Here is an 18,642-nt window from a genome sequence, read left to right as displayed (position 1 = left end):
GTGCTGCAAAATACCCATGATACCTGCTATAACCTCTTCAGTGCATTCAAAATGATTTCCCCATACAAACTGCTTTAAATGAGGCAATAGATATGACTGAGAACACCAACTTATCTTTGTCTCTTTTGATATGGAATCAGTTACTTCCATCCATGACTTCGATGGTCATTTCAGCATGAAATGGTGGACCTGTCTCATCCGTAGTAGCTTTTTTTAAATTTTATGAGCAAAATCAGCAGGATTAATTTTAAATCAATCTCATCATTTGCTTTGACTACCATGGAATAGAGATGACACCTGCCCTGCAGAAAGCTTTTTCATAGTTATTTTATTATGAAAAAGGTACATTAGTTTTTTTTCTGATATTTATGTGCCATCAGCTACTTCACAGTTTCAACTGTCCAGTATTATATTTTGAACTTTGTTTCCATCTGTGTGGTTCCAGTTTTAGGACATATACATATGGATCATGTTCACAAGAAGTAAGGCCACATCGAATTGAGTTTCCCATTTCTTAACTGTTAAAAGCGAAGTAGTAGACACCTGGTAAAAATTGGGGGACAATCTGTTGACAATAAATCACACAAAATAACAAATTTTATGATGGCATTGTATTTGATTCGAACTACACATACACAGCATGCCTACCAAATAAATATATTCTGCAGAGCAAGTTGACATTTTATAGTTGTTGTGCAAAATATACCAACATAACAAAAACAAAATATCATTGATAAAAATATTATATAAGGGGCTTTCAAAAATAAATGATCTAGGGTCTGGAATGTGCAAACCGGTGATAGGAAGGTAATATTGTGACGTGTGTAACGTGGTGTGGTTCCGACTAGAGCACATGGAAGTTCACAGCCCGTCGCTAGAGGGCACACATGCGCATCACATGACTATATAGAGCTATCAGCAGCTATGAAATGCTGCCAGTCACATTGCAAACAGTGACATGGAGCTGTCAGAAGATGGCCCCCTTCAGATTCACTTCCTGCAGCACGGGACAACAATGAATACCCAGCGTTACTCGCAAACCCTTTGCCAAGCGGTCAAATCTAAATGACCAGGCAATCTCACTCGTGGGGTCATTCTACTCCACGACAATGGAAAGCATCATATGACCAACACAGTCGTGTCACTCCTGCAGAAATTCAAATGGGAGGTTCTCGGCCACCCTCCATACAGTCCGGACTTCTCTCCCTATGATTACGCCATTTTTGTCCCCTTAAAAAGACTGACGTCCAGCTGTACATGTGGAACTGGTTAACTTTGCAGCCCCGGGAATTTATTGAGACAGCCACTCACTACCTTGTGTCACAGTGGGCCAAGTGTCTCAACAGCCAGGTTAGTACTTCTAACATACAGGTACTGGTTTCTGTAATTATGCCTCCGGCTCATTTCTTTTTGAATGCCCCTTTATATTTTAGTCAGTCTCACAATTTTTCTCTTTGTCTTTTTAGGTTGTCATAATTTCTGCTAATCTGCACTCTCCTTTTTTTCATAGACTGTTTTTTAGCACCAGGTGATTGAATTCTCTTTGTTTAAACAGAGTACACCATTCTGAAGAACCGCAAAGCAATAGGAACACTTCAGAAACACCGTATAGAGCAGCGTCCACCAAAGAAGGGACCTCTTATACAGGAAATCGGCAACAAGACTCCTGAGGTCCAAAAGCAGCCTGAGAAGAAAAAGGAAATATCCGATGATAGGGTGCCTGCTCCCTCCTCTGTGAGCAAAGGAAATACAGTGTCAGGTTCGAGGGAACCAGAATACAGGATAGTGCGTGAACCTGCTGAGGGTGAACCTCAACTTTTGATTGCTACTTTCATGTTACCAGATGTGGTATGTTGCTTCTTTTCTGATTCTGATGTAGATGTTGAATTTAAAATACATAGTGTATTACATGTTTTCCCTGTAATATTCATCGGTTTCCACATTTTAGCTTTCAGCACGAGAAATTGCCTTGGATGTGGGTGAAGATCGTATTGTATTTGAAAGTCGTAAAAGGAACTATCTGCTTGATATTTTCATACCATATACAGTTGATCAAGAGAAGACAGTTGCAGAGTTTGAGTCCAGTAGTAGGGTAAGGGCACAAGCTATAGGCAACAGGAAAATGTAGTTTACAAATCTTTCATGTATTAATCCACCTTTTTTGTCTTTTTCTTTCCTTTTTTTTTTTTAGGTTCTTACTCTGAAGATGCCCGTGACGACTGCAACATAAGACAAGTTACAATAGCACAGTATCATAAGAGACATGAAACAATTTATGTTTTATTTTTCTTTTAAAATTATTCAGAAATTAATATTTTCTTTAATTTCCTGTTACTTATTAGATTTTGCATTTCTTTAAACACAATTTTTCATTGATAAGTATTGATACAAGCTAACTAGCAGTGCCTTCAGAAACTGTAAATAATAATCTGACCAGTGAAGAGATTATATTATGAATAAAACCTTATCATAAAAAATCATTGTCCTGCTTTTTTATCACTGTGTATTTTTATCATTGTGTATTTTTGTAACCATATTTAATTGTTTCACTGCATAAATACCACTGTTTATGTACTTACACTTCTAATACTAAACCTCATGGCAGTCATTTAATTCATCTGACAAGTCATTACCATCTACATCTATATTTATACTCTACAAACCACCATGAGATGCATAGCAGAGACACATCTACATCTACGCCTACACTCTGCCAACAACTGTGAGGTGCATGTCAGGGGGTACTTCCCATTCTACCAGTTATTAGTTTCTTGCTGTTCACTGAGCGAGGTGGCGCAGTGGTTAGCACACTGGACTCGCATTCGGGAGGACGACGGTTCAATCCCGTCTCCTGCCATCCTGATTTAGGTTTTCCGTGATTTCCCTAAATCGCTTCAGGCAAATGCCGGGATGGTTCCTTTGAAAGGGCACGGCCGATTTCCTTCCCAATCCTTCCCTAACCCGAGCTTGCGCTCCGTCTCTAATGACCTCGTTGTCGACGGGACGTTAAACACTAACAACCACCACCACCTCTTGCGGTTCCTTTCACTTACGGATTGTGGGAATAATGATTGTTAGAATGACTCTGTGTATGCAATAATTATTCTAATCATATCCTCGTGACCCTGTGTGAATGATAAGTAGGGGGTTGTAGTATATGCCTTGAGTAATCTTTAAAGCTGGTTCTTGAAACTTTGTTAATAAACTTTCTCAGGATAGGTTATGTCTGTTTTAAAGAGTCTGCCAGTTCAGTTCTTTCAGTATCTCTGTTACACTCGCCCATTGATAAGCAAATCTGTGACCATTTGTGCTGCCCTTCTCTGTATACGGTCAGTATCCCATGTTAGTCCTATCTGGTATGGTCCTACACACTTGAGCAATATTCTAGAATTGGTTGCATGCATGAGTGATTTGTAAGCAATCCCCACTGTTGACAGATTGCAGTTTCCCAGTATTCTACTATAAACCAAAGGTTACCACTTGCTATACCCATGACCGGACCTATCTGAGTATTCCATTTCACATCGCTACAAAGTGTTATACCCAGGTTTTTGTACGAGTTGACTGATTCCACCAGTGACACATTGATATAATAGTCAATGGATACTATGCTTTTTTTGTGAAGTGCAAAATTTATATTTCTGAACATTTAGAGCATGTTGAAATCTTATCAGGATGTGACGGAACATTTATGCAGCTTCTCTCAGATAGTACATCATTATAGATAAAATCCTGATTTTACTATTAATATTCTCTTCAAGATCATTAATATACAACACGAACTGCAAGGGTCCCAACACACTTCCCTGGGGCACACGCAAAGTTACTTCTACATCTGACGATGACAGTCCACCCAAGATAACATGCTGTGTCCTGCCTATCACAAAGTCCTCAATCCTGTCACAAATTTCACTTGATAGCCCATATGATCGTACATGTGATAACAAGCATAGGTATGGTAGTAGAGGTAGAGGGCCATAGACACGGGTTACCAGGTAGATTCCGTGTTTCTTGACCTCCGCAAGGCATTCGATACAGTTCCCCACAGTCATTTAATGAACAAAGTAAGAGCATTTGGACTGTCAGACCAATTGTGTGATTGAATTGACGAGTTCCTAGATAACAGAATGCAGCATGTCATTCTCAATGGAGAGAAGTCTTCCGAAGTAAGAGTGATTTCAGGTGTGCCACAGGGGAGTGTCGTAGGACCATTGCTATTCACAATATACATAAATGACCTTGTGGATAACATCTGAAGTTCATTGAGGCTTTTTGTGGATGATGCTGTAGTATATCGAGAGGTTGTAACAATGGAAAACTGTACTGAAATGGAGGAGGATCTGCAACAAATTGACGCATGGTGCATGGAGTGGCAATTGAATCTCAATGTAGACAAATGTAATGTGCTGCGAATACATATAAATCAAGATCCTTATCATTTAGCTACAATATAGCAGGTCAACAACTGGAAGCAGTTAATTCCATAAATTATCTGGGAGTAGGCATTAGGAGTGATTTAAAATGGAATGATCATATAAAGTTGATCGTTGGTACAGCAGATGCCAGACTGAGATTCATTGGAAGAATCCCAAGGAAATGCAATCCAAAAACAAAGGAAGTAGGTTACGGTACACTTGTTTGTCCACTGCTTGAATACTGCTCACCAATGTGGGATCTGTACCAGATAGGGTTGATAGAAGAGATAGAGAAGATCCAACGGAGAGCAGCACGCTTCGTTACAGGATCATTTAGTAATTGCGAAATGGAGATGATCGATGAACTCCAGTGGGACTCTGCAGGAGAGATGCTCAGTAGCTCGGTAAGGGCTTTTGTTGAAGTTTCGAGAACATACCTTCACCGAGGAGTCAAGCAGTATATTGCTCCCTCCTACGTATATCTCGCGAAGAGACCATGAGGATAAAATCAGAGACATTAGAGCCTGCCCAGAGGCATACCGACAATCTTCCTTTCCAAGAACAATACGAGACTGGAATAGAAGGGAGAACCCTCTGCCACACATGGTCAGGGGGCTTGTGGAGTATGGATGTAGATGTAGTTATGGTACTGGGTCAAATGTTTTTCAGACATCAAGAAATACTGCACCTACCTGGATGCCTTGATAGAAAACCCTCAGTATGCCAGGTGAAAAAAGTGCTAGTTTGATTTCACAGGATCAATGTTTTCATAGCATGTGCTATTTGGCACTGAGCAGGTCATTGGGTTCAAGACAGCTCAGCTCATTATTTTTGAGCTCAGTATATGTTCTAAGACACTACAACAAATCGATGAAATGGATACTGGACAGTAGTTTTGTGGGTCACCTCTACTACTCTTCATGGGAGTGACATGTGCCTTTTTTCCAAGAACTAGGTAGAGAGAGAGAGAGAGAGAGAGAGAGAGAGAGAGAGAGAGAGAGAGAGAGAGAGTTATGATAGATTATAGTTAGAACAGGGGCTAACTCAGCTCTAAATTCAGTATAGAATCTGACAGGGATTACATCGGTTCATGGAGCTTTGTTCAATTTTAACGATTTCAGCTGTTTCTCAACACTGCTGACCCTAATACTTATTTCATTCATCGTTTCAGTGGTGTGAAGATTAAAATAGTGTAATTCTCCTGGGGTTTCCTCTCTTTACAGCCATATGTGTTTCATTCAGTAGCTCTCTATATGCAGTCCTACACTTTTACACCTATTATGCAGCAATGTCTGTTTGTTTAGAAGTTTCTTTACAGTGACTGTATTCCTTGGAGGGTCCCTCCTATTACAAACTGTTTTACTAGGTACATATCTATCCAGTGCATGGTTAACTATTCTTCTAAACTAGAGCCAGAGTTCCTCCACATGCTCCTGCCCTGTGCTGAAAGCTTCTCTAAGCTCCTCATTGAGGTATGACACCACTGACGCCTTATCTAGTTTACTGAAAATTTATATTTTTCTGCTTATTTTAGCTGTCCTTTGTACTTTGGTAATCATTGTTGACACAACCGCATCATGGTCACTGATAGTTTCGATGTGGGCATCCGCAAGGAGGTCAGGTCTATTTGTTTCCATTAGGTCCAAAATATTTCCAACATGAATGCGTTCTGAACCACCTGTTATAGATAGTATAATTAAATGTTTCCCTGAGACATTTAAGTCTCCTCGTTATCTGTGATAATGATCAAAGCAGAAGAAATGAATCAAAATTTGTGATGGGGCCGGGACTCGAATCCGGGTCTTCTTGCTAGCTGGGCAGAAGTGCTAACCATTACACCACCACAGTACAATGGTCAACATTGCTGCGTGAACTACCCAAGTTGAGAGCCCTCCCCAACACAAACTTCAATTCATATCTTCTGCTTATTTTCCCTTACATTGCAGTACTGCCAGGGCTCTCCAACATAGCAAGCAAGAAGACCCGGGTTTGAGTCCCGGCCGCAGCACAAATTTTGATTCATTTCTTCTGCTTTGATCATTATCATATGTTCTAGATAGTTTTCAGAGAAGGCATTTGAAAATGTTTGACAGGATGTCTTGTCACACCCACCATTAACAAACTATAATTTTTCAAATTAATTGTTAGATGATTATTAAATAATGCGATTTTTTGTTCTAAAGAGTGCAACCCACTACAGGGCAACAGCATATGCTCTCTGCCATAAATTAACAAAATGAGGCAGCTGCTATGGCTTTTTCATGAACAAACAATGTAACTGTGGTGTTAGTGTCTCTACATAACTTTATTAAAAATAGCTTGATATTTTAGAAAATGTTTTGAGTCCAGACCTTTTTGTCCAATCAAAAGGGAAAAATATAATCTCAAACATATCCAAATATTTTTGTTTCTTAAAGCCATAGTACTGGTGCATATTTCTTCATACTGGGTCATACAGAATTGTTTAATGAATTCAAAAGGGAGCACAAAAGTTCTGGATTAAAACAAGGTGGTTTGAGTGCAACTGAGTTTATGATTCATTTACCACTTCATTATCAGTCACATTTCAGGAAGTATTAAATTTATTTCACAACATTTGTATAATAATCAGAAAGAATTGACTAAAGACGCTGCTGAGGAAAAAGCATGTTAGGGCTAAGGACACAAGGCACTGTAAGCCTCTGAGCTAAATTATTATGGTTAATTAGATAGTATCATGTTCCATGGATCATTTGTATGATCAATCATAATATTGTGGAATGGATCATTTTACATTCAACAATATTAGGAAAAGGATAGATTGCTACATACTGTAAAGATGACTCGTTGAGTTGCAGCCAAGTGCAATGAAAAGAATATTACACATTATAGCTTTCACCTTCTTCAGCAAAGAAATAACATACACACACACACACACACACACACACACACACACACACACACACACACACAAAGCACGGTATGCACACATAGCCACTACCACCAGCTGCCCTGACCACAATGGGACTTGTCACGTGAACACTGATTTGGAGTGGGGCAGGAAAGGGGGAGGGATAGTAGGGCATGGGTGGGGCGAGAGAAGAGCACTGTCTCATGGGTCTAAATGGTGACCTAATGAGATTGGATTGCCAAGCACAGCGTATTGAGGTGGGAGGGGAGGGACAGTGAGCAAAAATGGAGAGGAGCAGTTAAGGGGAAATTATGGGGGGGGGGGGGGTTGCAAAAAGAGGGTGGCCCTCGGTGAGGGTGAGGGGACCATGAAGAGGTAGGAGATGAGAGGAGGGGGGCAAACTGTTGGTTGGAGGATGGGGGGACAGTAGGTTACCGTAGGTTGAGGGCAGGATAATTGTGGGGGCAGAGAATGAATCGTAAGGATAGCTCCCATTTGCACAATCCAGAAAAACTAATGGTGTTGAGGATCCAGATGGCCCAGGTTGTGAAGCAGCCATTGAAATCAAGCCAGTGTTATTCATCTGCATCTTGTGCCACAGGGTGGTCTACTTTGTTCCTGGACGTAGTTTGGCAGTGGCTATTCATCCTCGTGGACAGTTGGTTAGTAGTCATACCCACACAAAAAGCTGTGCAATGGTATCAGCAAGGCTGTTATATGAAATCACTACTTGCAAAGGTGGCTCTGCCTTTGATGGGGTAAGGATAGCCGGTGACAATAATGGGATAGGAAGTGGGTGGGTGGATTGGGCAGTCTTGCACCTAGGTCTTCCACAGGGAAAACATCCCTGTGGCAAGGGGTAGGGGTTGGAAGTGGAAGTGGCATAGGGATGGACTAGTATGTAGGTTGGGTGGGCAACAGAACACCATTTTAGGGGTGATGGGAAGAATCCTGGGTAGGATGCCCCTCATTTCAGGGCATGATGGTCGATAATCAAAGACATTCAGCTGTTCTAGTCTGGGTTGGTATTTGGTGACAAAGGGGACACTCTTTTGTAACTGGCTCTGTAGGGTGGTAGTATGATTGTGGGTGTGTGGGAAAATGGCATAGGAAATCTGTTTGCAAATTAGATCTGTGTGATAGTGCCTGTCTGTGAAGGCCTCAGTGAGACTTCCACGGTGAAACTTTCAGCATACTGGGAAAGCAAGTTCTTGTCACTGCAGATAGGCTGTCCCCAGGGCCCAGGCTGTATGGGAGGGATGGATTTTTTGGTGCAGAACAGAAGGCAGATATCAAAATGCAGGTCCCCTTGGTAGTTAATGGGTTTAATGTGAACAGATATGTGGATGGATCCATCAGAGAGTAGGGGGTCAATGTCTAGGGAGGTGGTATGCCGGGTTGAGGTGAAGTAGGTAAAGCAAATGGGAGAGAAGGTGCTGAGGTTGTGAAGGATTTAAAATAGGATGTCTTGGCCCTGAGTCCAGATCATGGAGATATCTACATCTGCATCAATACTCCACAATCCACCATACAGAAGATGGCAGAGGGTACACTGTACAACTACTAATAATTTCCTTTCCCATTCTACTTGCATACAGAACAAGGAAAAAAATTACCGTCTCTCTCTGCCTCTGTATGAACCCTAATTTTTCATATCTTATCTTTATTGTCCTTATGTATAATGTATGATGGAGGCAGCAGAAACATTCTGCAGTCCGCTTCAGGAGCTGGTCCTCTAAATTTTCCCAATTGTGCTTCTCAAAATGAATGTTGCTTTTCCTCCATGGATTCCCATTTGAGTTCTCGAAGCATCTCCATAACACGTGCATGTTATTCAGACCTACCAGCAACAGATCTAGCTCACCTCTGAATTGTTTTGATGTTTTCTTTTAATCCAACATATCACAGATCCCAAACACTCGATCAGTACTCACGAATATGTTGCACTAGTGTCCTACATTCAATCTTCTTTACAGATGAACCACACTTTCCTAGAATTCTCCCAATAAACTGAAGTCGATCATTCCCCTTTCCTACCACAGTCCTCACATGCTCGTTCCATTTCATATCACTTTGCTACATTACACCTAGATATTAAAACAATGTTACTGTGTCAAGCAGGACATTACTAATGCTATATCCGAACATTACAGATTTGTTTCTCCAACTCATGCACATTAACTTACATTTTTCTACATTTAGGACTAGCTAATGTAAATCACACAACTAGAAATTTCGTCCAAATCACCTTGTATCTTTCTACAGTTACTCAACTTTGACACCTTACTGTACACCACAGTGTCGTCAGAAAACAACCGCAGACTGCTGCGCACTGTGTCTGCCGAATCATTTGTGTACCTAGAGAAAAATGGCCCTATCGCACTTCCTGGGTCACTCCTGACGATACCCTTGTCTCTGATGAACATTCTCCATTGAGAACAATGTACTGCTTTCTGTAGCTTAAGAAGTCTTCGAGCCACTCTCGCATCTGTGAACCAATTCCGTATGCTCATGTCTTCTATAACAGCCTGCAGTGCGGCACCGTGTCAGTCTGGAAATCTAGAAATACGGAATCTGCCAGTTGCCTTAATTCGTAGTTCCCAGTATATATCATGTGAAAAAAGGGCAAGCTGAGTTTTGCACCAGCCGTGCTCTCAAAAACCATGTTGATTCGTGGATGTAAGCTTCTAACTCTCAAGAAAATATTATATTCAAACTGAGAATATGTTCAAGGATTCTGCAGCAAACTGGTGTTAGGGATAAGAGTCTGTAATTTTGTGAGTCCATTCTTTTTCCCATCTTATACACAAGTCACCTACACTTTTTGCCAGTTGTTCGGGACTTTGCTATGGGTGAGAGATTCACAACAAATGGAAGTAAAGTAAAGGGCCATTGCTGTACAGTGCTCTTCAAAAAAACTGGTTATCCGTCTAGACCTGCTGACTTATTTGGTTACAACTCGTTTAGTTGTTTCTCTGCACCACGGATGCTTATCACTATGTCATCCAAGTGGGAGTCTGTTCAATGATCAAATGATGGTATGGCTGTATGATTCTCCTGCGTAAAAAATTTCTTGAACATGAAATTTAAAAATTTTAGAACTTTGGCTTTCATTTTGCTAGCTTCAGCTGGCACACATGACTGGTCAACAAGTGACTGGATGAAAGCCATTGACCCACTTTGTGTTTTTTACATACGACTAGAATTTTTTGGTTTCTCTGCTAGATCTTTTGCCAAGGTATGATGGAGGTAGTAGTTGTTTGCTTTGCTCATAGATCTTTTAACAGATGCACAAATCTGTCATCATTTGTACAGTCTCTTTTGAACCGAGAGTGCAACAGCCCCTGCTATATATAAACAAAGTTGATGTGACTTACCAAACAAAAGCACTGGCAGGTAGATAGATACACAAACATACACACAAAATTCAAGCTTTTGCAACCAGCGGTTGGTTCTTCAGGAAAGAGGAAAAGACCGGGAAAGATGAAAGAATGTGGGTTTTAAGGGAGCACATACACAGACACAAGCAGACATTTGTAAAGACAAAGAGTTCCAAACTGAACAATCCATTGCCCTCACCCACCTAATCCTTCACCTACACATAAACTCAGCCAGTGAACACACCCGTCAACTCCTATCCTTAATAAAAGTCCTCAATCTTTCCTCTCCTACATCCACACCGGCTGTTCAGAGCATCCTCCTACAGGCCAACCGCAAATTAGAACAGCATGCCACCCTCCACCTCAAAAAACTATCCAATCTCCTGGTTTCCCACCTCCGGAAAGGCAACTCACTCACCCTTCACAACCTTTCCAACAAACCTCAACCTCCTCTCATTGCACACAAACCCAGTCTCTCCCATCTACTCAATCTCCCACTTGCAGCTCCACTCCCTCCAAAACCTCAAAATTCCAATCAACACAATCTGGAACCACAAAACCCTAATTCAGTGGTTAACCTTTCCTCCAAACCTCTCTCCCAATCCGAAACCTCTGTCCTATCCAAAGGCCTCACCTTCAGCCCCACTCCCAGATTCAACCAAACAGCCCTCGTCAAAGATTTACTGTCTCATACTCTCTGCTGGAAATATCACTTTGCCACGAAGAGAAATGATCCTAATCCTACTCCTAATGATCCGACTCCCCAAGACACTATCCAAATTGAACCCTGCCTGGAACAGTTCCGTCCTCCATCACAGCGGGACCCACCTCCTCTTCCTCAAAATCACCCTCTCCAAACCTTCCAGGAATTTCTGACTTCCAGCCTTGCCTCTCAATCCTTCTTAAAAAACCTTAATCCTACTCCCAAGATCACCATTGCTGAAGCCCAAGCTATCCGTGATCTGAAGGCTGACTGATCCGTCGTCATTCTTCCGGCAGAATAGGGTTCCACGACCGTGGTACTTGATCGTCGGGAGTATGTGGCTGAGGGACTGCGTCAGTTTTCAGACAACACCACATACAAAGTTTGCCAAGGTAATCCCATTCCTGATGTCCAGGCGGAGCTTCAAGGAATCCTCAGAACCTTAGGCCCCCTACAAAACCTTTCACCTGACTCCATCAACCTACTGACCCCACCGACACCCAGTATCCCTACCTTCTACCTAAAATTCACAAACCCAATCATCCCGGCCGCCCCATTGTAGCTGGTTACCAGCTTCACACGGTCCCTTTCCTACAGCCTAGGCCTCCGTGCCAAACGAATCTGCTCCAGTCCTGAATCCCTGAACCATTACACCAAGAACCTGAAAACAGCTTTCGCATCCCGCAACTACCCTCCCGACCTGCTACAGAAGCAAATAACCAGAGCCACTTCCTCATCCCCTCAAACCCAGAACCTCCCACAGAAGAACCACAAAAGTGCCCCACTTGTGACAGGATACTTTCCGGGACTGGATCAGACTCCGAATGTGGCTCTGCAGCAGGGATACAACACCCTCAAATCCTGCCCTAAAATGAGATCCATCCTTCATGAAATCCTCCCCACTCCACCAAGAGTGTCTTTCCACCGTTCACCTAACCTTTGTAACCTCTTAGTTCATCCCTATGAATGGAATGGGTGGCAGCTGTCATAATGGAGGTACTGTTGCTTGTTGGTGGGTTTGATGTGGACGGACGTGTGAAGCTGGCCATTGGACAGATGGAGGTCAACGTCAAGGAAAGTGGCATGGGTTTTGGAGAAGGACCAGGTGAATCTGGTGGAACCAAAGGAGTTGAGGTTGGAGAGGAAATTCTGGAGATCTTCACTGTGAGTCCAGATCATGAAGATGTCATCAATAAATCTGCACCAAACTTTGGGTTGGCAGGGCTGGGTAACCAAGAAGGCTTCATCTAAGCGACCCATGAATAGGTTGGCGTACGAGGGGGCCATCCTGGTACCCATGGCTGTTCCCTTTAATTGTTGGTATGTCTGGCCTTCAAAAGTGAAGAAATTGTGGGTCAGGATGAAACTGGCTAAGGTAATGAGGAAAGAGGTTTTAGGTGGGGTGGCAGATGATGGCGTGAAAGGAAGTGCTCCATCGCAGCGAGGCCCTGGACGTGCGGAATATTTGTGTATAAGGAAGTGGCATCAATGGTAACAAGGATGGTTTCGGGGGGTAACAGATTGGGTAAGGATTCCAGGCGTTCGAGAAAGTGGTTGGTGTCCTTGATGAAGGATGGGAGACTGCATGTAATGGGTTGAAGGTGTTGATCTACGTAGGCAGCAGTACGTTGTGTGGGGGCTTGGTAACCAGCTACAATGGGGCGGCCGGGATGATTGGGTTTGTGAATTCTACATCTACATCTACATCTACATCCATACTCCTCAAGCCACCTGACGGTGTGTGGCGGAGGGTACCCTGAGTACCTCTATCGGTTCTCCCTTCTATTCCAGTCTCGTATTGCACTTGGAAAGAAGGATTGTCGGTATGCCTCTGTGTGGGTTCTAATCTCTCTGATTTTATCCTCATGGTCTCTTCGCGAGATATACGTAGGAGGGAGCACTATACTGCTTGACTCTTCGGTGAAGGTATGTTCTCGAAACTTTAACAAAGGCCCGTACCGAGCTACTGAGCGTCTCTCCTGCAGAGTCTTCCACTGGAGTTTATCTATCATCTCTGTAACGCTTTTGCGATTACTATATGATACTGTAACGAAGCGCACTGCTCTCCGTTGGATCTTATCTATCTCTTCTATCAACCCCATCTGGTGCGGATCCCACACTGCTGAGCAGTATTCAAGCAGTGGGCGAACAAGCGTACTGTAACCTACTTCCTTTGTTTTCGGATTGCATTTCCTTAGGATTCTTCCAATGAATCTCAGTCAGGCATCTGCTTTACCGACGATCAACTTAATATGATCATTCGATTTTAAATCACTCCTAATGCATACTCCCAGATAATTTATGGAATTAACTGCTTCCAGTTGCTGACCTGCTATTTTGTAGCTAAATGATAAGGGACCTATCTTTCTATGTATTCGCAGCACATTACACTTGTCTACATTGAGATTCAATTGCCATACCGTGCACCATGCGTCAATTCGCTGCAGATCCTCCTGCATTTCAGTACAATTTTCCATTGTTGCAACTTCTCGATACACCACAGCATCATCTGCAAAAAGCCTCAGTGAACTTCCGATGTCATCCACCAGATCATTTATGTATATTGTGAATAGCAACGGTCCTATGACACTCCCCTGCGGCACCCCTGAAATCACTCTTACTTCGGAAGACTTCTCTCCATTGAGAATGACATGCTGCGTTCTGTTATCTAGGAACTCCTCAATCCAATCAAACAATTGATCTGATAGTCCATATGCTCTTACTTTGTTCATTAAACGACTGTGGGGAACTGTGTCAAACGCCTTGCGGAGGTCAAGAAACACAGCATCTACCTGTGAACCCGTGTCTAAGGCCCTCCGAGTCTCTTGGACGAATAGCGCGAGCTGGGTTTCACGCGACCGTCTTTTTCGAAACCCATGCTGATTCCTACAGAGTAGGTTTCTAGTCTCCAGAAAAGACATTATACTCGAACATAATACGTGTTCCAAAATTCTACAACTGATCGACGTTAGTGATATAGGTCTATAGTTCTGGACATCTGTTTGACGTCCCTTCTTGAAAACGGGGATGACCTGTGCCCTTTTCCAATCCTTTGGAACGCTTCGCTCTTCTAGAGACCTACGGTACACCGCTGCAAGAAGGGGGGCAAGTTTTTTCGCGTACTCTGTGTAAAATCGAACTGGTATCCCATCAGGACCAGTGGCCTTTCCTCTATTGAGCGATTTTAATTGTTTCTCTATCCCGCTGTCGTCTATTTCAATATCTATCATTTTGTCAACTGTGCGACAATCTAGAGAAGGAAGCACAGTGCAGTCTTCCTCTGTGAAACAGCTTTGGAAGAAGACATTTAGTATTTCGGCCTTCAGTCTGTCATCCTCTGTTTCAGTACCATTTTGGTCACAGAGTGTCTGGACATTTTGTTTTGATCCACCTACCGCTTTGACATAGGACCAAAATTTCTTAGGATTTTCTGCCAAGTCAGTAAATAGAACTTTACTTTCGAATTCATTGAAAGCCTCTCGCATAGCCCTCCCCACAGGTAGAAGGTAGGGATACTGGGTGTCGGTGGGGTCAGTAGGTTGATGGAGTCAGGTGAAAGGTTTTGTAGGGGGCCTAAGGTTCTGAGGATTCCTTGAAGCTCCGCCTGGACATCAGGAATGGGATTACCTTGGCAAACTTTGTATGTGGTGTTGTCTGAAAACTGACGCAGTCCCTCAGCCACATACTCCCGACGATCAAGTACCACGGTCGTGGAACCCTATTCTGCCGGAAGAATGACGACGGATCAGTCAGCCTTCAGATCACGGATAGCTTGGGCTTCAGCAATGGTGATCTTGGGAGTAGGATTAAGGTTTTTTAAGAAGGATTGAGAGGCAAGGCTGGAAGTCAGAAATTCCTGGAAGGTTTGGAGAGGGTGATTTTGAGGAAGAGGAGGTGGGTCCCGCTGTGATGGAGGACGGAACTGTTCCAGGCAGGGTTCAATTTGGATAGTGTCTTGGGGAGTCGGATCATTAGGAGTAGGATTAGGATCATTTCTCTTCGTGGCAAAGTGATATTTCCAGCAGAGAGTATGAGACAGTAAATCTTTGACGAGGGCTGTTTGGTTGAATCTGGGAGTGGGGCTGAAGGTGAGGCCTTTGGATAGGACAGAGGTTTCGGATTGGGAGAGAGGTTTGGAGGAAAGGTTAACCACTGAATTAGGGTTTTGTGGTTCCAGATTGTGTTGATTGGAATTTTGAGGTTTTGGAGGGAGTGGAGCTGCAAGTGGGAGATTGAGTAGATGGGAGAGACTGGGTTTGTGTGAAATGAGAGGAGGTTGAGGTTTGTTGGAAAGGTTGTGAAGGGTGAGTGAGTTGCCTTTCCGGAGGTGGGAAACCAGGAGATTGGATAGTTTTTTGAGGTGGAGGGTGGCATGCTGTTCTAATTTGCGGTTAGCCTGTAGGAGGATGCTCTGAACAGCCGGTGTGGATGTAGGAGAGGAAAGATTGAGGACTTTTATTAAGGATAGGAGTTGACGGGTGTGTTCATTGGCCGAGTTTATGTGTAGGTGAAGGATTAGGTGGGAGAGGGCAATGGATTGTTCAATTTGGAACTGGTATAGGGAGTGATGAAAAGAAGGGTTGCAGCCAGAGATGGGAATTTTAAGTGCGAGGCCTTTGGGGATAATACCAAATGTCAGACAAGCCTGAGAAAATAAAATATGAGAGTGTAATCTGGCTAGGGCAAAGGCATGTTTACGGAGGGAATGTAAATAAAACTTAATGGGGTCGTTGTGGGGGTGTTGTGACGGTGACATGGTATTAGAAGGTGGAAAACGAGGCTGAAATGAAAATGAAAATAAAAATATATGGGGAGAGATAAAGGTGAACTAAAAAGCAACTGGAGATCTGGTGTGAAAAAAGGCGAAAAAGTGTTGGTTAAAGCTGGGCTATGTTGATCCTGTGGTGAACTTGGGTTGGTAGACAACGATGTGCATAAAGGTTAGGTGGTTGTGTTACCGTCAAAACATCTACTTCTACATCCATACTCCCCAAGCCACCTGACGGTGTGTGGCGGAGGGTACCCTGAGTACCTCTATCGGTTCTCCCTTCTATTCCAGTCTCGTATTGTTTGTGGAAAGAAGGATTGTCGGTATGCTTCTGTGTGGGCTCTAATCTCTCTGATTTTATCCTCATGGTCTCTTCGCGAGATATACATAGGAGGGAGCAATATACTGCTTGACTCTTCGGTGAAGGTATGTTCTCGAAACTTTAACAAAAGCCCGTACCGAGCTACTGAGCATCTCTCCTGCAGAGTGTTCCACTGGAGTTTATCTATTATCTCTGTAACGCTTTCGCGATTACTAAATGATCCTGTAACGAAGCATGCTGCTCTCCGTTGGATCTTCTCTATCTCTTCTATCAACCCTATCTGGTACGGATCCCACACTGCTGAGCAGTATTCAAGCAGTGAGCGAACAAGCGTACTGTAACCTACTTCCTTTGTTTTCGGATTGCATTTCCTTAGGATTCTTCCAATGAATCTCTGTCTGGCATCTGCTTTACCGACGATCAACTTAATATGATCATTCGATTTTAAATCACTCCGAATGCGTACTCCCAGATAATTTATGGAATTAACTGCTTCCAGTTGCTGACCTGCTATTTTGTAGCTAAATGATAAGGGATCTATCTTTCTATGTATTCGCAGTACATTACACTTGTCTACATTGAGATTCAATTGCCATTCCCTGCACAATGTGTCAATTCGCTGCAGATCCTCCTGCATTTCAGTACAATTTTTCATTGTTAGACAACCTCTCGATACACCACAGCATCATCTGCAAAAAGCCTCAGTGAACTTCCGATGTCATCCACCAGGTCATTTATGTATATTTATGTATATAAAACACATTAAAGGATAGAGAAATTAGGGAAAATTTCGAAAAAAACTATGTGTAAATGTATTAAAAGGAGTGGTTTTGTGGTGTCAGATTAAGAAAATGAGGATAACAATTGTCTGACGAAGAAATGATGACGTTAAAACCTGTGGGAAGTGGCTAAAAATGATCAGTGACGTGGGAAAAATGGAAATAAAGCGAAAGTTATTAGAACTAGCCGAAAAGGTTGTTTAATAGGTGAAAGCAACTGTTAGTGAACTAGAAACGGTTGATTTTATAGTTGCGGTAGTGTTGAAAGCGTAAAAAATTTTTTGGTTATGGTTTGGAAGTGGGTTACGTATTATTGAGTATATATAGGCGGGATAAAATTGTATAGCAGATTACGGTAAAAAGGAGAAGGTGAATACAAAGTGAAACTACTGGCAAACACAGAAAGAGAAAATAAGACGACAGAAAAGATTTCATAATGCAACAGGAACAATAACAAACATAATTGTTGGGTTCACATTAATGATATGAATATAATAGAGGGAAACATTCCACGTGGGAAAAATATATCTAAAAACAAAAGCATTACTAAAAAAGTTAGTAAGCAGCAGAAGACCTGACCTTTTGCAGAAAGATGCTGTATATTTAGTAAATAGAAGTTTTTTTCACTATACTTCCAGACTAATAAATGTGAATGCGGAATGTGGGAAACTTGTATGTGGTGCAATGCCTAAATTATTTAATGTACCAAATAAGCCATCACAACTACAGCTGAAGGGAAAACTAAACAGATGTTAATATAAAAATTCAAAAGCAATTAAATTGTTTCCCAACACAGAAGAAATGAATTCCACAATTTTTGCCACAAATGGCAAAAATTATTAGCAGAGTCACTTTTGAAGCAAAAGTAATTACATTTACAAAAATATTTGTGTATTAGAACGTTGAGTGAAGTTTAAGAATGGATGAATCATTAGATTCCATTCAAAACTGTTGTGTCCTGAGGAAAGTGCCTATCATAATAAGAACAGACAACAACAGAAATATGTGCTGCTCATCCGTGAAATGTGTGTTTATGACCTCTTGCTTTCAGTGGAGAAGGCTGCAGTTATACACATATTCAAAAGTATTTCTTCAGGAATAAATTGTAACTTATGTCACTGTATCAGTGAAATGCAGTTGTTTTTGCATTTATATCACAGTGTTCGTGTCTTGATAACTTACTAATGCCTGGAGTGAAAAAATGTAACAACTATCTCATTAATTACACACAACAACAATTAAAAACTAATATTAATCTTACAGCTGTCTTTCATGCTGTTAGGGGGCACCAATCCCATTCCAACAGTCAGGTGGTAAAACATTCACAGCAGTAAGTGTTGTGACTATGTATGTTTGACTGTGGTATGGTATCATACTCTGAAAGA

General features: G+C 42.2%; 1 protein-coding gene and 1 non-coding gene across 2 annotated transcripts in view; both read left to right on the top strand.

Moving 5' to 3' along the window:
* LOC126281921 (PIH1 domain-containing protein 1-like) overlaps positions 1–2,480 on the top strand; it is a 47,563-nt gene extending 45,083 nt beyond the window's left edge. The window contains exons 5-7 of the mRNA XM_049981251.1: positions 1,556–1,848; positions 1,949–2,092; positions 2,192–2,480. Of these exons, the coding sequence (XP_049837208.1) occupies positions 1,556–1,848; positions 1,949–2,092; positions 2,192–2,230 (476 nt within the window). The 3' untranslated portion in view covers positions 2,231–2,480. The remainder of the gene's footprint in view (positions 1–1,555; positions 1,849–1,948; positions 2,093–2,191) is intronic.
* Positions 2,481–2,784: 304 nt separating this feature from the next.
* Positions 2,785–2,857, top strand: Trnaa-cgc (transfer RNA alanine (anticodon CGC)). The gene has a single exon. It is a non-coding gene; the product is annotated as a tRNA-Ala (tRNA).
* The last annotated feature ends 15,785 nt before the right edge of the window (positions 2,858–18,642 follow it).

The sequence above is a fragment of the Schistocerca gregaria genome, chromosome 7, assembly GCF_023897955.1.
Source record: "Schistocerca gregaria isolate iqSchGreg1 chromosome 7, iqSchGreg1.2, whole genome shotgun sequence".
In the NCBI taxonomy this organism is placed as follows: domain Eukaryota; kingdom Metazoa; phylum Arthropoda; class Insecta; order Orthoptera; family Acrididae; genus Schistocerca; species Schistocerca gregaria.
Note: the sequence above shows the minus strand (reverse complement) of the source record. Positions and strands in the feature narration are given on the sequence as shown.